We start from the raw sequence: 25,813 nt of genomic DNA on the forward strand, positions 1-25,813 counted from the left end.
GTTCTGCAAAGCGGTCTCCAAGCCTCCGCTTGGTTTCCCCAATGTAGAGGAAGCCGCACCAGGTACAGTGGATGCAGTATACCACATTGGCAGATGTGCAGGTGAACCTCTACTTGATGTGGAATGTCATCTTGGGGCCTGGGATAGGGGTGAGGGAGGAGGTGTGGGGACAAGTGTAGCATTTCCTGCGGTTGCAGGGGAAGGTGCCGGGTGTGGTGGGGTTGGAGGGCAGTGTGGAGCGAACAAGGGAGTCACGGAGAGAGTGGTCTCTCCGGAAAGCAGACAGGGGAGGGGATGGAAAAATGTCTTGGGTGGTGGGGTCGGATTGTAAATGGCGGAGGTGTCGGAGGATAATGCGTTGTATCCAGAGGTTGGTAGGGTGGTGTGTGAGAACGAGGGGGATCCTCTTGGGGCGGTTGTGGCGGGGACGGGGTGTGAGGGATGTGTCGCGGGAAATGCGGGAGACGCGGTCAAGGGCGTTCTCGATCACCGTCTGGGGAAAGTTGCGGTCCTTAAAGAACTTGGACATCTGGGATGTGCGGGAGTGGAATGTCTTGTCGTGGGAGCAGATGCGGCGGAGGCGGAGGAATTGGGAATAGGGGATGGAATTTTTGCAGGAGGGTGGGCGGGAGGAGGTGTATTCTAGGTAGCTGTGGGAGTCGGTGGGCTTGAAATGGACATCAGTGACAAGCTGGTTGCCTGAGATGGAGACTGAGAAGTCCAGGAAGGTGAGGGATGTGCTGGAGATGGCCCAGGTGAACTGAAGGTTGGGCCATCTCCAGCACATCCCTCACCTTCCTGGACCTCTCAGTCTCCATCTCAGGCAACCAGCTTGTAACTGATGTCCATTTCAAGCCCACCGACTCCCACAGCTACCTAGAATACACCTCCTCCCGCCCACCCTCCTGCAAAAATTCCATCCCCTATTCCCAATTCCTCCGCCTCCGCCGCATCTGCTCCCACGACAAGACATTCCACTCCCGCACATCCCAGATGTCCAAGTTCTTTAAGGACCGCAACTTTCCCCCCACGGTGATCGAGAACGCCCTTGACCGCGTCTCCCGCATTTCCCGCGACACATCCCTCACACCCCGCCCCCGCCACAACCGCCCCAAGAGGATCCCCCTCGTTCTCACACACCACCCTACCAACCTCCGGATACAACGCATTATCCTCCGACACTCTCGCCATTTACAATCCGACCCCACCACCCAAGACATTTTTCCATCCCTCCCCTGTCTGCTTTCCGGAGAGACCACTCTCTCCGTGACTCCCTTGTTCGCTCCACACTGCCCTCCAACCCCACCACACCCGGCACCTTCCCCTGCAACCGCAGGAAATGCTACACTTGTCCCCACACCTCCTCCCTCACTCCCATCCCAGGCCCCAAGATGACATTCCACATTAAGCAGAGGTTCACCTGCACATCTGCCAATGTGGTATACTGCATCCACTGTACCCGGTGCGGCTTCCTCTACATTGGGGAAACCAAGCGGAGACTTGGGGACCGCTTTGCAGAACACCTCCGCTCAGTTCGCAAAAAACAACTGCACCTCCCAGTCGCAAACCATTTCCACTCCCCCTCCCATTCGCTTGATGACATGTCCATCATGGGCCTCCTGCACTGCCACAATGATGCCACCCGAAGGTTGCAGGAACAGCAACTCATATTCCGCCTGGGAACCCTGCAGCCATATGGTATCAATGTGGACTTCACCAGTTTCAAAATCTCCCCTTCCCCTACTGCATCCCTCAACCAGCCCAGTTCGTCCCCTCCCCCCACTGCACCACACAACCAGCCCAGCTCTTCCCTCCCACCCACTGTATCCCAAAACCAGTCCAACCTGTCTCTGCCTCCCTAACCGGTTCTTCCTCTCACCCATCCCTTCCTCCCACCCCAAGCCGCACCCCCCGCTACCTACTAACCTCATCCCACCTCCTTGACCTGTCCGTCTTCCCTGGACTGACCTATCCCCTCCCTACCTCCCCACCTACACTCTCTCCACCTATCTTCTTTACTCTCCAACTTCGGTCCGCCTCCCCCTCTCTCCCTATTTATTCCAGTTCCCTCCCCCCCATCCCCCTCTCTGATGAAGGGTCTAGGCCCGAAACGTCAGCTTTTGTGCTCCTGAGATGCTGCTTGGCCTGCTGTGTTCATCCAGCCTCACATTCTATTATCTTGGAATCTCCAGCATCTGCAGTTCCCATTATCTCTGATACTATTTTAACCCCCTTACCAATTTGCCAGCTGGAAATGCATCTGACCAGCAGGAGTTACCACCGCACAGATCTTTTTGAAGAGAAAGTTCCAACTTTAAATTGCGAATACATTCCTCCAGCATGTTGCCTCTGCTAAATGGGATGGACACAGAACAAATCTAGCAACTGAAGCCTGGGCATCCATGAACCGCTATGGACTATCAACAGCAGTAGAATTGTACTCCAATACATTCTGCACCCTCATGGCTTGGCACCCCCCCCCCCCCCCTCCGACCCCAGCATTACCATCAAGCCAGGGATTCAAACCTCATCCAATGAAAAGTGCAGGAAGGCATGCCTAAAAATGAGGTGTCAACCAAACAGGACGACTTGCATGCCAAACAACATCAGCAAGTGATAAACAGAGCTAAGTGGTTTCACGACCAGCGGATCAGATCTAAGTTCTGCAATTTTCCGCATCTAGTAATGAATGGTGGCGGACAATTAAACAACTTAGTGGGGGAGAAACCTAAAGAACTGCGAATGCTGGAAATCACAAACAAAAACAACCTGCTGGAAAATCTGTTCTTCACAACATCTTTCCTATAGCTGGGAGACCAGAATTGAATGCAGTTTTCCAGAAGTGGTCTAACCAATGTCCTGTACAGCCGCAACATGACCACCCAACTCCTATATTCAGTGCAGTGGTCAATTAAAGCAAATATACCAAACACCTTCATTATCCTGTCTACCCTGTGACTCCACTTTCAAGGAAGAATGAATCTGTACTCCAAGGCCTCTTTGTTCAGCACCATTTCCCAGGACCTTACCAGGAAGTGTATATGTCCTGACCTAATTTGCCTTACCAAAAGGGAGAGCTTCATAGGCCCTATGAAGACAAATCCATTCAACTGTTCTGAGGAAGGGTCACTCAATCTGAAACGTTAACTCTGATTTCTCTCTCTCTACAGATGCTTCCAGAGCTGCTGAGATTTTCCAGCTTTTTGTTTTTGCAACTCACTTAGGGGAGGAGGATCCACAAATATTCGCTCCTCAAACATGGAAAGACCCTACACATGAGTGCAAAAGATAAGACTGAAGCATTCACAGCAGTCTTCAGCCAGAAATACCCAGTGGATGAGCCATCTTAGCCTTCTCCAGTTGTCCCCAGCATCACAGATACCAGTATTCAGCCAATTCAGTTCACTCCACATGATGTCTTGAAGCAGTTGGAGGCACTGGATCCTGCAAAGGCTGTGGACCCTGACAGCATTCCAGCAATGGTACTGGAGACTTGTTCTCCAGAACTTGCCATTCTCCCAACCACACTCTTCCAGTACAGTATCAGCGTTTTTTCTACAATGTGGAAAATTGCCCTGGTACATCCTGTACACAAAAACAGGACAAATCCAACCTGGTCAGTTACCACACTATTAGCCTATACGCAATCATTAAATCAGTCCAAGTTGGCACAGCACAGTTGGTAGGTTTGAGGTCATCTGAGCCCATTTGCTGCAGGCCAGTGTATACTTTTCGTCCTTTCTACTTTTCTTCTTCATCATCTTCGAGGCCAGAGCAGTGGCGACTGGCAGTGGCTGCAGCAGCATGGATTGGGACTCCTGGTGACAGTGGCAGTGCCCGGAGCCAGGACTCTTCGTGGTGATAGGCTGAAGCCTGGACTCATGGCACCAGCAGGCCTGGAGCCTGAATTCTTGGTTGCAGTGGTGCCTGGACTCTCTGCAGTGTTGGTGAGGTTGGTGACAGCCGAGCTGTGGTTTCCTGGGGCATCGACGTCATCTTGCAGATAGCTTCAGAAGTCCTGAAGCTGTGCTTGAGACCCCAGTTTGAATAAAAGAAGAACTGTTATTTCAGCAATTTATTTTATCATTATTGTAACTCAAAATTGTGCCAGATAATGGCAACAGAATACTTCTTGCTGTATCTTCAAGATATATGTGAAAATAAATCATTCATTAAAGTGAAGGAAGGTTTCAGCAGAGCTATCAAGCAATAACTACTCAACTATAACTTGCTTAGTGACATCCAGTTTGGATTCTGCCAGGGCGACTTAGCTGTGATGAGGTCAGGAGCTTCGGTTCTTGCATTGTGACAGATGCATTTCAGTCTACCAGATCTGCTTTGATCAGCAACCACACCCTGCCTGCTCTGCCTCTGAGTCTTACTGGCCCTATTCTCTTGTTCCCTTTCAGTCAGTTCTCCCTTGCACCTCAGGTATTACCACATCTCAAAAATTCCTGGCAGTGATTCTTTTCACCATCCTCATGCTCCTATGTGCATCCTGTTGCCACTCCAACCCGTGCATGCAGTCTGAAAAAAAGTTGGTGCACTTCCTGCAGACGTATTTGCCATTGACACTGAAAGCATTGCGGATCTCCCACGGGCAGTACTTAACCCCACTGACTGACATTTCTACAATCCATTAAGGTAGTTAAGAAAATTCATTAAACACTTACCCTTACTGATCACTACAAACACCCAAAGTGGCTCTTCCCTCAGGATGCTCCTGGTCCTTAAACCAAACAGAGGAACACCAAGGGAAATGTTCAGGGTTAAACTCGCTTGACAACAGCTTTCTCCACCTATCTTCTTTACTCTCCATCTTCGGTCCGCCTCCCCCTCTCTCCATATTTATTCCAGTTCCCTCCCCCCATCCCCCTCTCTGATGAAGGGTCTAGGCCCGAAACGTCAGCTTTTGTGCTCCTGAGATGCTGCTTGGCCTGCTGTGTTCATCCAGCCTCACATTTTATTATCTTGGAATCTCCAGCATCTGCAGTTCCCATTATCTCTGACAACAGCTTCAGCAGCTTCACAAAGCACTTCTAGGGAGCAGTGGCTGCAGTGATGCAAACGTCACCCACATCAACCAAGCACTGTTACCACTGCTGCCCTCTTCCAAGTACTTGCCTTACCTTGAACACAGAGGGTGTCTTGCTGAAGCCCACCTTCTGGAAGCAGTGACTGTACTGATGCAAATATTCCCCATGTTAGCCAATCAGTGCCACCACTCTGCTACCCTCTTCCCAGATGAATCTATTGGAATAACAAAGTGTGGAGCTGGATGAACACAGCAGGCCAAGCAGCATCTTAGGAGCACAAAAGCTGACATTTCGGGCCTAGACCCTTCATCACCCTTTTTTCTGATAAAGGGTCTGATGAAGCCCGTCAGCTTTTGTGCTCCTAAGATGCTGCTTGGCCTGCTGTGTTCATCCAGCTCTACACTTTGTTATCTCGGATTCTCCAGCATGTGCAGTTCCCATTATCTCGAATCTATTGGTATAGTTGTTTCAGACTGATCTAAAGACTTGAGCTAAGTGGTTCAATAAAATTAACCAAGGCGCACCTTTTAAGACAAGAAGACAAATCTTAACTGCTTCATTTCGTGTCATGCTTCCAGGGAGACTCATTTAGTGCTTGGGGTGTGGATGGGGCAGAGTTTGTAAGGAGCATCCAGAAGGGCTTCTTGAAACATTGCGTAGATAGTCCAACTAGGAAAGGGGCCGTACCAGACCAAGTACTGGGGAATGAGCCTGGCCAGGTGGTCGACATCTCAGTAGGGGAGTAGCTCAGGAACAGTAATCACAATACAGTAAGCTTTAAGTTACTGATGGATAAAGGTAAGTGCAGTCATCAGGTGAACATGCTAAACTTGGGGAGGGCTAATTACAACAATATTAGGCAGGAACTGAAAAATATAGATTGAGGCAGATGTTTGACGGCAAATCAACACATGGTAGCTGGGAGGCTTTCCAGTGTAAGTTGATAGGAACTCAGGACCAGCATGTTCCTGTAAGGATGAAGGATAAGTATGGCAAGGTTAGGGAATCTTGGATAATGAAAGATATTGTGAACCTAGTCGAAAAGAAAAAGGAAGCATTTATCAAGGCTGGGAGGCAGGGAAAACAGGAAGCAAGGGTGGAATACAAGGAAAGTGAAAGAAACTTCAGCAGTGATTCAGGAGAGCTAAAAATCGTGGCTAACAGGATTAAGGAAAATCTCAAGGCTTTTATACATATATAAAGAGCAAGAGGGTGGCCAGGGAGAGGGTTGGCCCGCTCAAGGACAGGGAAGGGAATTTATGTGTGGAGCCAGAGGAAATGAGTGAGGTATTAAACGTGTCACTATTCACCATAGATAATAAAATGTGAGGCTGGATGAACACAGCAGGCCCAGCAGCATCTCAGGAGCACAAAAGCTGACGTTTCGGGCCTAGACCTTTTTCTGATGAAGGGTCTAGGCCGGAAACGTCAGCTTTTGTGCTCCTGAGATGCTGCTTGGCCTGCTGTGTTCATCCAGCCTCACATTTTATTATCTTGGAATTCTCCAGCATCTGCAGTTCCCATTATCTCTGATACTATTCACCATAGAGAAGGATTTGGTGGATGATGAATCTGGGGAAGGGCATGTAGACAGTTTGGGCCGTGTTGAGATCAAAAGCGAGGAGCTATTGGGGGTTTTGAAAAACATTAAGGTAGACAAGTACCCAGGGCCTGATGGGATGTACACCAGAATACTGAGAGAGGCAAGGGAGGAAATTGCTGGGACCTTGAGGGAAATCTTTGTATCCTCACTGGCTACAGGGGAGATCCCAGGGGATTGGAGAATAGCCAGTGTGTTCCCTTGTTTAAGAAGAGTGGCAGGGATAATCCAGCTGATTGCAGGCAGGTGAGCATTGTACCAGTTGTAAGGAAATTATTTGAGAGGATTCTTCGAGAAACAATTTACCCCCACTTGGAAATAAGAGGGTGTATTAATGAAAAGCAACATGGTTTTGTGGAGGGAGGCCGTGTTTCACTAACTTGATTGAATTTTTTGAGGAAGTGACAATGAAATTAGGGCAGTGGATGTTGTCTACTTGGACTTCAGAAAGGCTTTTGACAAGGTCTCTCATGGCAGACTGATATAGAAAGTAAAGTCGCACGGGATCAGAGGTGAGCTTGCAAAATGGATAAAAAAACTGGCTCGGTCATAGAAGACAGAGGGTAGCAATGGAAGGGTGCATTTCTGAATGGAGGGCAGTAACTAATGGCATTCCTCAGGGATCAGTGTTGGGACCTTTGCTATTTGTAATATATATATAAGATTTGGAGGAAAATGTAACTGGTTTGATTAGTAAGTTTGCCGATGACACAAAGGTTGGTGGTATCGTTGATAGCGATAAGGACAATCAGAGGATACAACTGGATATAAATCGGTTGGTGACTTGGGCAGAGAAATGGCAGATGGCATTTAATACAGAAAACTGTAAGGTAATGCATTTGGAAGGCCTAATCCAGATGGAAAATATACAGTAAATGGCAGAACCCCTAAGAGTACTGATGGGCAGAGGGATCTGGTTGTACAGGTACACTGGTCACTGAAAGTGGCAACACGGGTGGAGAAGGTAGTCAACAAGGCATACAGCATGCTTGCCTTCATCAACCAGGGCATTGAGTTTAAAAATTGTCGGGTAATGTTGCAGCTTTATAGAACCTTAGTTAGACCGCATTTGGAATACTGCGTTCAATCCTGGTCCCCACACTACCAGAAGGATGTGGTGGCTTTGGAGTGGGTACAGAAAAGATTTACCAGGATGTTGCCTGGAATTGAGACATTTGCTATGAGGAGAGGTTGGAGAAACTTGGGTTGTTCTCAATGGAATGACGGAGGTTGAAGGGTGACCTGACAGAGGTCTGCAAGATTATGAAGAGCATGGACAGAGTAGACTGTCAGAAGCTTTCAGAAGCTACTAGGGGGCGTAGGTTTAAGGTGCTAGGGGCAAGGATCAAAGGCGATGTACGAGGCAAGTTTTTTACACAGAGGGTGGTAGGTGCCTGGAACTCGCAGCCGATGGAGGTACTAGACGCAGATACGATGGTGGCTTTTAAAGGCTGTCTTGACAAATACATGAATAGGATGGGAATAGAGGGAAAGATAATGGGAACTGCAGATGCTGGAGAATCCAAGATAACAAAGTGTGGAGGTGGATGAACACAGCATGCCAAGCAGCATCTCAGGAGCACAAAAGCTCCTGAGATGCTGCTTGGCCTGCTGTGTTCATCCAGCTCCACACTTTGTTATCTGGGAATAGAGGGATATGCTCCCTGGAAGATAGGGGGTTTTAGCTGTGACAGAAGCAATGTCAATGCAGGCTTGGAGGGCCAAAGGGTCATGCCCCTCTACTGGAATTTTCCTAGTTTGAAATATGTTGTGAGACCGTGGAGGAATTTGAATATGGGGATGAGAATTTAAAATTAATACATTGCTTGATCAGGAACGAGTACAGCTCAATGAGCACTGGGGCGACAGGTAAGTACACATTAAACCGCAGTGCTATACCTTTGGACGGCCTGGATTTTATGGAAAGTAGGATGTGGGAGATCAGCCGAGAGTGTGTTCACATCATTGAGTTTAGAGGTAGCTAAGGTAAAAATGAGGATGTTTATTTGATTTAGTTGTTACCTATGATGATAGATTGTTTATTCTTATTCAGATTACTTAGGTTTGCTGTTCCCCCTCTGCTTTGATCATTTGTCATTTCCAAATTTTCTCTCCATTTGTTTTAGGCTCTGTAGCTCTTCCCTCTGCTGTGTTCTATTAAAATGTGACAGTCCTCCCAGTGATTTACTTCAGGTGCATTCTTAACAAAATGTTCCAGTTCTCCTGCAATGTCTGCCTCTTCCTCCAATTCCCATCAATGCTGTATCTCAGCTGCACTCCATTCAAACTTTTCAATTCTCCTGTAATACCTGCAGATCATTTGAGTGGAAATGTTGCTCAAAACACTGAAAAACCACACAATTGACAGGACCTTGGTTCAATATCTTCAACAAGGATAATGGCCTAGTGGTATTATCACTGAACTGTTAATGCAGAGATCCAGGTACTGTTTTGTGGACAGAGATAATGGGAACTGCAGATGCTGGGGAATCCGAGATAACAAAGTGTGGAGCTGAATGAACACAGCTTTTGTGCTCCTAAGATGCTGCTTGGACTGCTGTGTTCATCCAGCTCTTCTGTGGACCTGGGTTCAGATCCTGCCGTGGTAGATGATGAAATTTTGAATTCAGTAGAAGAAAAACTGGTATTAAGTGCCTAATGATGACCATGAATCCATTATGGATTGTCAAAAAAAACTCACCTGGTTCACAACGGATCCTTAAGGGAAGGAAACTGCCATCCTTACCTGGTCTGGCCTACATGTGACTCCAGATCACATAGCAATGTGGTTGCCTCTCATCTGCCCTCTGAGCTAACCAGTGACGTTTGCATGAATAAATAGAATAAAAATTCTTATGATCATGAGGCAGTCCAACAACATTGGACTAGAGTGCCTTGATTTATCGGAATCCTATGGCCCATGTGGGGAGAAAGTATTTTGTTGATATAATTGAAGATAAATATGCTCAACTACCAGCAGTCTTCAGCACTGTCTGTCCTGATGTTTTGGAGATAAATCTGAATTTTTCCACACAACATTTTTCCCAGAAACAAAAACAACACTGAACTTCTGGTTTCTTTTCATCATTGATATTCTGTGTACAAACCCATTTAGTGAAATCAATGTTTTTGCTTTGCCAGTGTAGTTAGTTAGAGGTCACAAACGCATAGTTTTCTAAAATATGTTACACATTTTTTTTATGAAATCTGTTTCTCAAAGGATGAATTAATGAAGAATTCACTGTTAGAAAAGGACAAAGATATATACAAACAGAGAGAATGCACCAAAGTCCTAGAAAAGAGGATTGTACGTCACACGAGTGAATATCAAGAGTTGTTAAACATGAAGACACAGCTTGAGCAAGAGATTGCTGCTTACAAAAACTTACTGGGTCAAGTGGAAAAGAAAGCAAGGTTAGTATTGATTTATCCTAAATCGACTAAAGACATCATTCAAACCTTATTTGTGGCATTTAAAAATTATTTTATTTTCCTTTGAAAACATGAGAGTAAACTGTTTCAATGGTATGAAACAGATATGGAGCCACTGAGACACACAACGCAGAAACAGATCCTTCAGTCCAACTTCTCCATGCCGACCAGGTTTCCCAAACTAAACTAGTCCCACTTGCCTGTGCTTGGCCTATTTCCCTCCAAACCTTTCTTATTCATGTACCTATCCAAATGTCTTTTAAATGTTATAATTCATCCTGCATCCAGCACTTTCTTGGGCAGTCCACGTATGAACCACCCTCTGAATGAAAAAGTTGCCCCATCAGGACCCTTTTTAATTTTTTGCCTCTCACCTTAAAAATGTGCCCACTAGTTTTGAACTTCCCTGCACTAGGGAGAAAGCCTTTGCTATTCACCTTATTTATCCCCGTTATGATTTTATAACTCTCAATAAGGTCACTCCTCAACCTCCTATGCTCCAGTGAAAAATGTCCCAGCCTACCTAACCTGTCCAGATAACTCAAACCCTGCTGTCTCGGCAGCATCCTCGTAAATCCTTTCTGAACCCTCTCCAATTTAATGATATCCTTCCTACAGCAGGCCAACCAGAACTGTACACAGTACCCCAAAAGTGGCCTCACCAATGTCATGTACAAGCTCAACGTGACATCCCAATTCCTATACTCAGTGCTCTGAGCAATGAAGCCAAGTGTGCCAAACACCTAACCACCCTGTCTACCTGTGATGCAATTATCAAAGAACTGTGTACCTGAACCCCTAGATCTGTCTAATCAAAACTATCCATGGCTCTACCATTAACCACTAGGAACATCCTGGAGTTACAGATACGACTGTTCTCCCCACAGTGCTGCCTTAGCCACATTCTCTTTAAAGATTGTGGTTTTCTCCTCCATTCACAACTGAAAGCCCTCCAAATGAATATAGCACATAACTGAGTGGTGGAACCCCTACAGTTACTGACTGGCACCATAGCTGGCACAAAGAAAGATGTGATTGTGGTTGAACTCAAGGATATTACTGCAAGAGTTTCTCAAGGTTACATCCTAGCCCCACCTATCTTCCCTTGTTTCATTTGATATTAAGGATAACTGACACTTAAAGGAAGTAGGGAATATGTGATGGTTACATGTTAAGTAACGGATTATTGGGTGAGATTGACTGTATAAATATCGGGAGCAAGTAATCAGAGTGGTTGGAATTTAGATCATGTGAACTAGAAATAAAGTGCTGTCTGGAAAAGTGTATGACTGAACTCAGTCTAAACATCATTTTTACCTCTGGTATTTAACGTTGATGTAAAAGGATGGTTAGCTGTTTGTAATTGAAGGAATGAGAATAAAGCATTATTCTAACCAAAGAGTATTTTGTAGAAAACTTGAAAATTATGGTTGGATTTAAATCAAAAGTACTGGAGTATGATTACTCACCCCTTACCATTAAATAATCTTCTGATCTGTGGAAGAATAAGAAGGTCGTGTGAACCATTCTACCACTTTACTAAAGAAGAAATAAAGAATGGCCTTGACACTACCGTTATGAGACAACGTCAAGATAGATAACAATTTTTCAGAATTGTAGCTTGATGGCTTTTAAGTTCAGCAGACTGTAAGACTGCAGAAATTCTAGCCAGAAATTACTCAATCTGTGCAGGCATTTATAATACAGTGCAGAAATAATAGACAAAAACAGACTTTTAGTTTTGACCAGAGTAAAGTTTGCAAAAAGACAGAAAGTGCTTGAACACTCCTGGAAAGGAATTCTGTGCTCATCCTTTGCCCGCTGGTCAAAATCAATCATTTTATTACTACGGATATTAAATCTAATGAAATACCTTTGTTATTAAGTAGACCATTGATGAAAAAATGCACAGCCTGAATGGGTGTGGCTAGCACTCAGATCAGGATTTCTGGGCTTTGGTTTTTCAGTCTTATCAAAAGCTGTTGGAATCTCAACAGAATTGGAAGATTCAGTAGATAGCTCCTAGCTGCTACTGAATCTGAATTTTCTTGATTTTTTTTCTTCCTGGATTAGAGAACTGCATATCAGAATCTGTGAGTGAATTTGCCTTTTTGCCAAGGGATTTGTTTATAGGATGTTACTATCTTGGAAAAGTAAATTTGTAATGGTTACTGAATCTCTTATTCAGTTAGTTTTCCAATAACTTAAAAGTTATTCTCAGCTCTTTATTTTGTTTGCATTTTAACTATAGTGTTTAAATAAATTGTTTTTTTTGCTTAACGTTGAGTAGTTTGACTAGCCAAATTGCATCTGGACACAGCCCTTCTCATTTGCTTTTTAAATAAAGAAATGTTATGGTCAAAGCTACCTTCTTAAAATATTTGAGAGGGCCTGGTCTGGCCCATAATATTGTAACAATCAAAATCTCCCTCCCTATGACCCAATATTATCAAGAATTATTGTGATGCATATTCTGTTGAGTGTAATGCTATGCTTAAAAAACAGAAACATTTTACAAGATGAACTCCACCAGTCACAAAATAATCCTCAGTTATATTCATGCATGTTCTTTTTTTTTAGTTTTGTTTTCTAACATTGCTGTTAGTACTGAGCATTTTTGAAATATTAAGTACTAAGCAGTTTTGAAAGAATATTGTCCTACCTCTTCTCGAAAACAACAAAGTAAATTCCAGTTCTGGTGCTTTTATGTACTCATCTAGTACACTTCCACCTGTTGTCAGTTGTTGTGAGCTCCGTTGACTGGACTTTTTGATTGTGATGCAGACTGATGCTGATAGTGTGGATTCAGTCCCTGCATCAGCTAAGGTTACAGTGAAGAACAGTCTTTCTCAACTTCTCCCCTCACCTGAGTTGTGGTGACCCTTGTGTTAAACCACTACTGTCTGTCTTCAATGGGAAAGGAGCCCTATGGTAAATCTTTGATGACTTCACGTCAACAAATGAAGATGGCTGGTGGAGGCTGACTTACGTGATGAAATGTATTCACTTGGATAATTTGTACAATAGTAGAGCATGGAAATAGACCCTTCAGTCCAACTCATCCATGCTGACCAGATATCTTAAATTAATCTAGCCCCATTTGCCAGCATTTGGCCAGTATCCCTCTAAACCCTTCCTATTCATATACCCATGCAGATGCCTTTTAAATGTTGGAATTGTACCAGCCTCCACCTTCTGGGGTCCTGATCCGAAATATCAACTTTCCTGCTCCCCTGATGCTGCCTGGCCTGCCGTGTTCCTCCAGCTGCCCACTCTGTTGTCTCTGACTAGCATCTGCAGTTCTTGCTATCCCTTTTCTGATTTCTGATTCCTTGATAGTTTGCTTGAGTTAGGTATCATACAAGAAGGATAACAGTTTGAAGAATGACAAAAACTAAATCAGGCATTTTAATAATTTCATTAAAATTTAAAACTGATTTCCATTTTATTGTTTTCTAGAGACTATACTTCTCAACCCTCTATAGCTGATAAAGGTACGTACAACTTTAAAGTTGGTTTGATATTAACTCTTGTTGTGTCTTCTATTAACTTTTTTAATGTTTTGTATATTGACCACACGTATCAGAGATTAGCCAGAATGCCTGCTGTGCTTGTGGTGGGTGGGGGAGCTTGCATAGAATAATGTCCCAAAAAAACTGTTTTGCTCAGAATATTTAGAACACTGTCACAGCTGAGGAACGGTCTGAGGAAGGGTCACTGGACCGGAAACTTTAACTCTGTTTTTTCCTTCACAGATGCTGCCAGACCTGCTGAGCTTTTCTAGCAACTTTGTTTTTGTTCCTGATTTACAGCATCCACTGTTCTTTTGGTGTTTATGTAGAACACTGTGTTGACCAGGTTATCACTTCCTTCTTGTGTTGCCTATAATTCAGCTGCAAGTTTAACTTTTATGCTGTGTGCTTTTTGATAAGATTCTTTCAAGATTACGTATCTGGAAAGTCTATGATACTTGTTCATAATTATCCTCCTGATTTTAAAAGCAAATCTGTGATCTTTCTATCAACTGTACCATAACTACCAGTAGAAGCAGACCAATATCTAAAATAGTCTGTGACCTAGCATGTCAAGGCCTGACCTTTCCCAAGAATTTCTGCAAAACTATGTTGGAAGTGTAGCCTTCATTTATCCCCAGTCATGAAACAAGAAGAGACGTGACCAGTGTGGGAACATTCAGACCAGAGCCTTGGCCTGGCAGGCTTTTAGTGGGTTCATATCCCAAAAGAAAGTCTTACTGCTGTGATCATTAATGAAAATGATGTCCACTTTAGGCCTGACCACTTGTCCAAGATTTTCCTCCCAGTCTTTTATAAAAGGGACCTGTGGACAAAAGATTCAAATGTGTTTTAGGCAGGAGGGGAATCAGTTTCAATTTGCAATATGTTCATTATGGTGACCTGTCACTTTGCATTCTAGTATTAAGGGGCATTAAGACATTGGCAAATTTCTGCTCCCTAGGAAGCTTTCTTGATCCTGGTTGACACTATTCTAGCATTATTTCAAATGGAATCAGTTTTAAAGATGTATCTGTCTATCACAACTGACATCTTAGGAAGGTCTTCGTTTGTGAAATAAATACGGAATATCCACAAAAATCCACTGTCCTGCCCTGCTGGATCTCTCATTTTATATGTAAATGAAATACTATTATTATTGTTGACTTACCATTTGATACTGTCTAATATTTTACCGTATTCTTTTAACAGTTGCCAATATTATACTCAGTATACTATTTCGTTTTGAAATTAATCTGTCAAAGACAGTTTGGTTTCACTTCATTATCTGCACTCCTCTGTTGAAGAAACATACAATATCTGTCCACCATACAGCCTTCTTCAGCAAAAAGAAGCTGGAGAAACTCAGCCATTCTTGCAGCCTCTGTGAAGAGAAAGCTGAGTTAACGTTTGGGTCCAATGACCCTTCTTCAGACTCAAGATTCTTCCTGCCTGGAGCCCTTCCCAACCTTCCAATTTAATTCTTGCCAGTGAACTTTTCCAAAATCTGGAACCAATACTAAATTATCTGCAGTGATAATGTATCTGAATTGTTAAAATCTGGTGTACAATTTCCATGTTAGTCACATGATCCAGAATTTTAAGACCATAAGGTTTAGGAGCTAAATTAGGCCATTTAATCATTCAATAAATTTCTGGAACTAAGAATCTAATGATGAGCATAAAACCACTGCCAGTTGTTAAAAAACCAATCTGGTTCACTAACATCGTTTAGGAAAGGAACTCTACCATTCTTACTTGGCCTGGCCTACATGTGACTCCAGACCCACAACAATATGAGTGATTCTCAACTGCCCTCTGAAATGGCCTAAAGCCACTCAGTTGTATTACTACAAAGTCTAAGACAGACCTCCTGGCACTGACCAAGGCATAGGAAAAGACAATGGCATAAACAGCCCTGTAAACCCTGAAAAGTCCTCCTTCCAAACATCTAGTGGCAATTTTTTCCTAAGATTTTGTACCGAGATACCTTTTGTACCTAAATTTCCACGATGACCTGTAATGATGGACATTTTATTTATTTATTTTTCTAATTTATTTCAAAGACTACGTACCTAGATACATTTGTGTACTTAAGGTGGTGCTGTAAGCATTGACTTTGTAAACTTTTCATTGTGCTCATGTGAATACATGTGAGGATAAACAATAATAATTTTAATTCAATGGACTCGTACCAAAACTGGAAGAGCTATCTCACAGATTAGTCAAGCAACAGCCTGACATAGTCAGAGATAATGGGAACTGCACATGCTGGAGAATCCAAGATAATAAAGTATGGAGCTGGATGAACACAGCAGGCCAAGCAGCATCTCAGGAGCACAAAAGCTGATGTTTCAGGTCTAGAGGAGAGGGGGATGGGGAGAGGGCTGTGGAATAAATAGGGAGAAAGGGGGAGGCGGACCGAAGATGGAGAGAAAAGAGGATAGGTGGAGAGGAGAGTATAGGTGGGGAGGTAGGGAGGGGATAGGTCAGTCCAGGGAAGACGGACAGGTCAAGGAGGTGGGATGAGGTCAGTAGGTAGGAAATGGAGGTGCGGCTTGGGGTGGGAGGAAGGGATGGGTGAGAGGAAGAACAGGTTAGGGAGGCAGAAACAGGCTGGGCTGGTTTTGGGATGCAGTGGGTGGAGGGGAAGAGCTGGGCTGGTTGTGTGATGCAGTGGGGGGAGGGGACGAACTGGGCTGGTTTTGGGATGCAGTGGGGGAAGGGGAGATTTTGAAGCTGGTGAAGTCCACATTGATCCCATTGGGCTGCAGGGTTCCCAAGCGGAATATGAGTTGCTGTTCCTGCAACCTTCGAGTGGCATCATTGTGGCACTGCAGGAGGCCAATGATGGACTTGTCATCTAAAGAATGGGAGGGGGAGTTGAAATGGTTTGCGACTGGGAGGTGCAGTTGTTTATTGCGAACCGAGCGGAGGTGTTCTGCAAAGCGGTCCCCAAGCCTCCGCTTGGTTTCCCCAATGTAGAGGAAGCCACACCGGGTACAGTGGATACAGTATACCACATTGGCAGATGTGCAGGTGAACCTCTGCTTAAAATGGAAAGTCCTCCGCAACACATCCCTCACACCCCGCCCCCGCCACAACCGCCCAAAGAGGATCCCCCTCATTCTCACACACCACCCCACCAACCTCCGGATACAACGCATCATCCTCCGACACTCCCGCCATCTACAATCCGACCCCACCACCCAAGACATTTTTCCATCCCCACCCTTGTCTGCTTTCCGGACAGACCACTCTCTCCGTGACTCCCTTGTTCGCTCCACACTGCCCTCCAACCCCACTATACCCGGCACCTTCCCCTGCAACCGCAGGAAGTGCTACACTTGCCCCCACACCTCCTCCCTCACCCCTATCCCAGGCCCCAAGATGACTTTCCATTTTAAGTCGCCATACCTGGTGCCTGGGAGGATTGTTGTGGTTGTTGGAGGTCAGTCATCTCAGCTGCAGGATATCTCTGCAGGAGTTCCTCAGGGTAGTGTCCTGGGCTCAACCACTTTCAGCTGCTTCATCAATGACCTTCCCTTCATCATAAGGTCAGAAGTAGAGATGTCTGCTGATTAATGCATGCATATTCGCAACTCCTCAGGCAATGAAAGCAGTCCATGTTCACATGCAACAAGGTCTGGACAATATCCAGGCTTGGGCTGACAAGTGGCAAGTAACAAATGCCAGGCTATGACCATCACCAATAAGAGACAATCTAATCACTGTCCCTTGACATTCAATGGTGTTAACATCACTGAATCCCCCACTGTCAACACCTTGAGGGTTACCATTGACCTGAAACTCAACTTTGCTCACCACATAAATGCCATGGCTACAAGAGCAGGTCAAAGGTGAGTAACTCACCTCCTAACTCCCCAGAGACTGTACACCATCTACAAGGCACGACTCAAGAGTGTGATAGAATACACCCCACTTGCCTGGATGGGTACAGCTGCAACAACAGCGAAGAAGCTCAACACCATCCAGGACAAAGCAGCTGCTTGATTGGCACCACATCCACAAGCATCCACTGCCTCCACCACTGATGTTCAGTCGCAGCAGTGTTTGCAATCTATAAGATGCACTGCAGAAATTCACCAAAAATCCTTCTATCTAGAAGGATAACGGCAGCAGATCCATGGGAACACCACCACCTACAAGTTCCCCTCTAAGTTACTCACCATCCTGACTTGGAAATATATTGAGTTCCTTCGCTGTCACTGGGTGAAAATCTTGGAATTCCCTCCCAAAGGGCATTGTGAGTCAACTTACAGCACATGGACTGCAACAGTTCAAGAAGGCAGCTTACCACCACCTTCTCAAGGGCAACTCGGGAAGGGCAATAAATGCTGGCCCAGCCAGCAATACCCACAATCCACAAGTGGGTCAATTAAACTGCTATGTCAGGTGAGTACTTAAAAAGTCCAAAAACGATAGGAAGTGAATCATATTAAAGGTTGTCTGTAATCCAATACAAGTAGTATTTCTAAATATAAAAGCATTGATATTTAATGAATAACATGTTAAATGATATTACCTTTTTAGAAGCTGAACCTAGAGACACAACTGAGACATGCATCATGTCTTCTTCTGATGAAGACAAGGAATCCGAGGTGAGTGTTTAAAATTATTGGCACTTGGGTTCACAGTTGCTGAGCTGCATACGTTGTGGGCATCAGGGAGTTAGAGAGTAACCTGGATGCTTTGTTCCAGGACACCGTCACAGCTTTAGTGATTTAGATGGCGTAATTGCATGTAATCAGGAACAGGGATCCAGCACGTTATAATGAAGGAGCCTCAGCTCTTGACTTTGCCCAGTAAGTGCAGGGTACTTGTTAGATCTACAGGTGAGAGTATGGACTGAAGAATGGTTGAGAAAACTTGTCATGGCACCAGTCTGCAGATGCCATTCAAGTTCTGGAAATGAAAATGAATGTAATGAAAGGAGGAGACAGTACAGTAAGGGGGTTATATACTATTCTCTGCAGCCATGAATAGGATGTCCAAAAGTTGCATTACCTGCCCAAAGCCAGGGTTAAGGTCATCATCTGCAGTTGATGAAATTGGAGTTAAAGGGGAAGATGAATTGATGTGCTCTACATAGCAACCAGTGACATTGGTAGAAGTAGGCACAATATTTTGCTCAAAGAGTTTGAGAAGTGGGACTCAAATGAGGAAATCTGAAACAAAAAAAATCTCTGGAGTATTAACCTGAGCCACGTGTCAGAGGAAGCACTTACCAGCATAGAAGGGTCCATGCCATAGGCTCCATTTTTAAACAGACTCTTGAGCTATATAACTGGGGAAGTTTTAATTTCCCAGTGACTTCATTACAATTGTACTACAGGCTTCCCAACAGCTAGCGGGTGATACAGGAACAGATATGTGAACAGATTATGGAAACAACAGGGTTGTTGTGCTGGGTGATTTTAACTTCCCTATATTGACTGGGACTCAGTGCCAGGAGCTTGGGTGAGGGGGTAAATTTGTGATGTGCGCCCAGAATGGCATTTTGAAATATTATGTGAATAATCCAACTGGGAAGGGACAATAGTCGACCTGGTATTGAGGAATGAGCCCAGCCAAGTGATCAAAGTTTCAATGGGGGACTGTCTTGGGAAGAGTGACCATAATTCTGTAAGGTGAAAGTGGGCAGCACGGTGGCTCAGTGGTTAGCACTGCAGCCTCACACCACCAGGGACCCGGGTTCGATTCCAGCCTCGGGCGACTGTCTATGTGAAGTTTGCACATTCTCCCCGTGGCTGCAGAGGTTTTCTCCCACAGTCCAAAGATGTGCAGGTTAGGTGGATCAGCCATGCTAAATTGCCTGTAGTGCTCAGGGGTGTGTGGGTTATAGGGGAATGGGTCTGGGTGGGATGCTTCAAGGGGTGGTATGGACTTGTTGGGCCGAAGGGCCTGTTTCCACGCTGTAGGGAATCTATTCTAATACTCGTGGATAAGGGCAAGAGTTGTTCTCAATGGGAAAGTATTAAATTGGGGTAAGGATGACTACCACAATATTATCCAGGAACTGGAGAATGTAGATTGGAGGCAGCTGTATCAGGATATATCTGGCAGGTGGAAATCTTTTAAAGGCCAATTAATTAGAGTTCAGGACCAGCATGTTGCTGTGAAAATGAAGGATAATGATGACAAGATAAATTGACAACTTAGTCGAAAAAAAGGAGGCATACATAAGATTTAGGAAATTGAAGGTAAACATTGTGCTCAAGGAATGCAAAGATAGGAAAGAGCCGCAAAGAAGGAATTTAGACGGTTAAAATTGCCATGAAATGGCAATGACAATTGGGATTAAGGAAAATCCCAAGGTATTTTATACATACGTAAGAAGCAAGAAGTTAGCTAAGGAAAGGGTAGGTCTATTCATTGACAAAGGAGGAAATTTATGCATGAAGCTGGAAAAAGTAATGAGGTCTTTAACAAATCCTTTACATTAGTATTCACAAAGGAGAAGGATGGTGAATCTTGGGAGTGATATATTAATATTCTCGAGCATGTCAGCATAAAAAAGGTGCTGGATGTCTTAAAAAGCATTAAGATAGACATGTTCCCAGGACCTGATGGGATCAGTTCCAGAGTCTGAGGGAGGCAGGTGAGGAAATTGCTGGGACCTTGTACAAAATCTTTGTATACTCTTGGGAAAAGCCCCAAAGGACAGGAGAATGGCCAACATTGTTCCTGTGTTTAAGAAGGGCAACAGGGATAATACAGGAAATTACAGGCTGGTAAGCCAGACATCAGTGGTAGGGAAATTATGGGAGAAGATTCTTAGGGGTAGAATTAACACACATTTAGAGTCTTAGAGTCACACAGCATGGAAACAGACCTTCAATCAAACTTGTCTGTGGCAACCAGACATCCTGTAAGACCATAAGACATAGGAGTGGAAGTAAGGCCATTTGGCCCATCAAGTCCACTCCACCATTTAAATCATGGCTGATGGGCATTTCAACTCCACTTCCCTGCACTCTGCCCGTAGCCCTTGATTCCTTCTGAGATCAAGAATTTGTCGATCTCTGCCTTGAAGGCATCTAACATCCCGGCCTCCACTGCACTCTGCGGCAATGAATTCCACAAGCCCACCACTCTCTGGCTGAAGAAATGTCGTCTCATTTCAGTTTAAATTTATTCCCTCTAATTTTAAGGCTGTACCCACGGGTCCTAGTCTCCCGGCCTAACGGAAACAACTTCCCAGCGTCCACCCTGTCTAAGCCATACATTATCTTGTAAGTTTCTATTAGATCTCCCCTCAACCTTCTAAACTCTAATGAGTACAATCCCAGGATCCTTAGCCATTCATCATACGTTAAACCTACCATTCCACGGATCATTCGTGTGAATCTCCGCTGGACATGCTCCAGGGCTAGTATGTCCTTCCTGAGGTGTGGGGCCCAAAATTGGACACTGTATTCTAAATGGGGCCTAACTAGAGCTTTATAAAGCCTCAGAAGCACATCGCTGCTTTTATATTCCAACCTTCTTGAGATAAATGACAACATTACATTCGCTTTCTTAATCACGGATTCTACCTGCAAATGAACTTTTAGAGAATCCTGGACCAACACTCCCAGATCCCTTTGTTCTTCTGCTCTACGAATTTTCTTACCGTTTAGAAAATAGCCCATGCCTGTATTCTTTTTTCCAGAGTGCAAAACCTCACATTTGCTCACATTGAATTTCATCAGCCATTTCCTGGACCACTCTCCTAAACTGTCTAAATCTTTCTGCAGCTTCCCCACCTCTTCAGTACTACCTGCCTGTCCACCTATCTTTGTATCATCGGCAAACTTCGCCAGAATGCCCCCAGTCCCTTTATCCAGATCATTAATATATAAGGTGAACAGCTGCGGCCCTAACTCTGAACCCTGCGGGACATCACTCGTCACCAGTTGCCATTCTGAAAAAGAGCCTTTTATCCCAACTCTCTGTCTTCTGTCAGACAGCCAATCGTCAATCCTAGCCAGTAGCTCACCTCGAACACCATGGGCCCTCACCTTGCTCAGCAGCCTCCCGTGAGGCACCGTATCAAAGGCCTTTTAGAAGTCTAGATAGATAACATCTACTGGGTTTCCCTGGTCTAACATACTTGTTACCTCTTCAGAGAATTCTAACGGGTTTTTCAGGCACGACCTCCCCTTACTAAATCCATGCTGACTAGTTCTAATCTGACCCTGTACTTCCTGGATTTCGAAATCTCATCCTTGACAATGGATTCTAGAATTTTACCAACAACCGAAGTTAGGCAAATTGGCCTATAGTTTTCCATCTTTTGCCTTGATCCTTTCTTAAACAAGGGAGTTACAACAGCAATTTTCCAATCATCTGGGACTTTCCCTGACTCCAGTGACTTTTGAAAGATCACGACCAAAGCCTCCGCTATTTCCTCAGCCACCTGCTTCAGAACTCTAGGATGTAGCCCATTGGGCCAGGAGATTTATCAATTTTTAGACCTTTTAACCTTTCTAGCACTTTCTCTTTTGTCATGCCTACCATACTCAACTCCGTCCCCTGACTCTCCCTAATTGTTGGCATACTACTCATGTCTTCCACTGTGAAGACTGACACAAAGTACTTATTAAGTTCTTCAGCTATTTCCTTATCTCCCATCACTAGCCTTCCAGCATCAATTTGGATCAATCCCAATGTGACCTAAACGCACTTGCCAGCATTTGAACCATATCCCTTGTAAACCCTTCCTATTCATATACCTATCCAGATGCATTTTAAGTGTTGTAACTGTAACAACCTCCACACCTTCCTCTGGCAGCTCATTCAATATACGCACTGGCCTCTGCGTGATTAAGTTATCCCTCAGGCCTTTTAAATCTTTCCCTTCTCACCTTAGACCTATGCCCTCTAGCTTTGGACTCTCCTACCCTGGGGAAAAAAAACTTTGGCTGTTCACCATATCCATGCGACTCATGATTTTATAAACCTCTATAAGGTCACCCCTCAGCCTCCAATGCTCCAGCGGAGAAAGCCCCAGCCTAATCAGCCTCTCCTTTTAGCTCAAATCCTCCAGTCCTGGTAACATCCTGATAAATCTTTTCTGTACCCTGTCAAGTTTAACTACATCCTTTGGAAGAATGACCATTTTTGAAAAATATAGGCTTCTCTGCAATAGGCACCATGGCTTTGTGCTGGGAAGGTCGTGCTCCAAAAACAATTGAGCTTTTTGAGAAAGTGACAAAGATGATTTGATGAGGTCAGGACAGTGGATGTTGTCTGTATGGTCCTTAGCAAGGCCTTTGACAAGGTCTGTCATTGCAGCTGATATAAAAGGTGAAGTCACATGGGATCCGGTGAGTGGTAAGATGGATACAGAACTGGCTAGTCATACAAGACAGAGAGCGGTGGTAGAAGGGCTTTTGTGACTGGAGGTCTGTGAGCAGTGATGTTCCACAGGAATTAGTGCTGGGACCCCTGTTGCTTATAATATATCTCAATGATTTGGAGGAGAATTAGGTGCCCTAATTAGTAAGTTTTCAGACATCACAAAGATTGGGGCGACTGTAGCTAATGAGGAGGATTGCCAGAGAATACAGCAGCATGTAGGTGTGCTAGAGACTCAGGCAGAGAAATGGTAGATGGAGTTTAATCCAGACAAATCTAAGGTGCAGCATTTTGAGAGATCTAATGCAGGAGCAATGTATTCAATAAATGGCAGAACCCTTAAAAGCATCAACACACAGAGAGAATTAGGTGTACATGGCTACAGTTCCCTGAAAGTAGCAACATAAGTGGATATGGTAGTCAAGAAGCCTGTAGTATGCTTGCCTTCATCAGTTGGAATATAGAGCATAAAAGTTAGCAAGACTTGTTGCAGCCATATAGAACTTAATTAGGCCACATTTCAAATAATGTGAAGAAAACAAAAGAACTGAGGACACAGGAATTCAGAAACGCTTAAATCAGTTCTGTGGTATAGCGGGATTTGGATGTCCTGGTACATGAATCACAAAATTAGCGTGCAGATTCGGCAAGTCATCAGGAAGAGAAATGGAAGATCATTAATTGAAAAGGCATGGAATATAAAAGTGGGGCAATTTTACTGTAGTTATATAGGCATTGATGAGACTGCATCTGGTGAATTGTGGTCAGTTTTGGTCTCCTTATTTGAAGAAAGATGTAATTGCTGGAGAAGCAGTTTAGAAGAGGTTGACTGGGTGCATTTCTGGGATGAAGGGCTTATAAGACTAGGTCTATACCCATTGAAGTTCAGAACAATGAGAGGTTGTCTTATTGAAATATATAAAGTCTTAAAGAAACTGGATAGTGAGGATACTTGGAGGATGTTTTCAATTGGTGCAGTGACTGAAGATAGGGGACTTGTTCAAAAGAAAAGGCCTCCCTTTTAAAACAGATTTGAAGAGAATTATTTTCTCTGAGGGTTTCAGTATGTGAAATTTTCTCCCCTGTAGGTAGTAGAGGCTGAGTCTTGAATGTATTTGATGCTCTGATAGATTTTTGATCAACAGAAAAGTGGAGATGAGACCAAAATCAGATCAGTGATGATCTTATTAAATGGTGGCACAAGCTCAAAGGGCTAAATTGCCGTGCTGTTCGTAAGTCTGACATTCCCATGTACTGAACCTTGGGATACTTTATTACAGGAAATATCCTGTATAAATGTGAGCTTTGGTAAGGACTGATTTGTAATGAGACTTATAAACCAATTTATTGATAGAATGGAAGGTAGAAGAATTCAGAGAATATGACATTAGGCTTCAGAACCTTACATGGATATAAAGTATCCCAAGGTTCAGTACATGGGAACGTCGGACTTACGAATAGCACGGCAATTTAGCCCTTTGAGCTTGTGCCACCGTTTAATAAGATCATCACTGATCTGATTTTGGTCTCATCTCCACTTTCCTGTTGATCAAAAATGTATCAGAGCATGAAATACATTCAAGACTCAGCCTCTACTACCTTCACATTTCACATACTGAAACCCTCAGAGAAAATAATTCTCTTCAACGAGAGCAGTTGTAGTTCTAGCAAAATAAAGCTTAAGAGGTTGGTATGGAAAGTTTGATTGAACATTTTGCGTAGTGTACGATGTTGAAGCATGACTGAGAAAAACATGTAGGCTAAAAATATTTTGCAGCACTGGACAACGGAGTAAGCTTGGCTTTGGTGCTGAGCTCATTTGATCAGGACTTAGGAGTTGTGCAAATATATGTTGAGAAAATTTACTGAAAGCTCACTGTGGTTGTACATTTTATTTTTATAGTACTGAGGCAGAAAGTTGTAAAGGGCAATGCAGTCCATTAATTATGATTTTAAATGTATTTGAACAAAAGAAATCAATGGAAAGCTTTGCTACGCTTCTCAATTTAGATATAGTTCTCTGGTAGGAATATGCTTTCATAAAATTGTTCACCATTATTCATAACTCCTTTATTCCAACTCTGCTTCAGGAAAATGAAGACTTGTGTGCCCTCGACCAAGATTAACAGAGGACTGCAGAAAATGAATGACAAGCAGACCGGAGTGTCTTCCACAAATTCACAGTTACAATGTATAAAAAGCACTCTAACCTTCAATACATCACCAGTAAACCCACATGTTTCAATCTCAGATTACTTGAATAAATGTGAGTTAATGACCACCAGATCTGTTATCAGACACACTAATTCCAGTTGCTGATTGTCTGAGAAATTCATTTTAATTTACCAGATTAAAGGGGTGAGAGGTTTACATTCAAAATGGCTGGTTTCACTATACAGTGGCAGGGAATCAAACAGATTGAAACAAAAGCAAAGTGCTGGAAAAAGGTGCTGGAGAACAGGGGAAGGGTCACTGGGCCCTGTCCTGAGGAAGGGTCACTGGACCCGAAACGTTAACTCTGCTTTCTCCTTCACAGATGCTGCCAGACCTGCTGAGCTTTTCCAGCAACTTTGTTTTTGTTCCTGATTTACAGCATCCACAGTTCTTCTGGTTTTTATTAAAACAAATTAAAAACCTGGCCTTATTTTATGTTTTTCAATATCCACCCATCTTAGTGTTTTCTAAATTTGGGAAATGTCTTATGGTTTAGGAAAATGGCTAACATATCCTCTCCTTTAAGTTAGGGTTCAGGAATAAAACTTGATAGTAGATGTCAATAGGTTTATCAGTGGCTGGAACATTTTTTATTGATTTTGATTAATCTCTTGAGTGAAAATCATAACTTGTCACAGATCTAACCTGGTATATCA

The 25,813-nt window shown here is 43.9% G+C and overlaps 1 protein-coding gene across 3 annotated transcripts in view; it reads left to right on the top strand.

The window, feature by feature from the left end:
• Positions 1 to 25,178, top strand: part of LOC125454338 (desmin-like) — a 121,587-nt gene extending 96,409 nt beyond the window's left edge. For all 3 annotated transcript variants that reach the window (XM_048535000.2, XM_048535002.2, XM_048535001.2), the window contains 4 exons: positions 9,857 to 10,050; positions 13,528 to 13,562; positions 18,135 to 18,202; positions 25,034 to 25,178. In XM_048535000.2, the coding sequence (XP_048390957.2) occupies positions 9,857 to 10,050; positions 13,528 to 13,562; positions 18,135 to 18,202; positions 25,034 to 25,069 (333 nt within the window). In that variant the 3' untranslated portion in view covers positions 25,070 to 25,178. The remainder of the gene's footprint in view (positions 1 to 9,856; positions 10,051 to 13,527; positions 13,563 to 18,134; positions 18,203 to 25,033) is intronic.
• Positions 25,179 to 25,813: the final 635 nt, after the last annotated feature.

The sequence above is a fragment of the Stegostoma tigrinum genome, chromosome 7 (genome assembly GCF_030684315.1).
Source record: "Stegostoma tigrinum isolate sSteTig4 chromosome 7, sSteTig4.hap1, whole genome shotgun sequence".
NCBI classification, from domain to species: Eukaryota; Metazoa; Chordata; class Chondrichthyes; order Orectolobiformes; family Stegostomatidae; genus Stegostoma; species Stegostoma tigrinum.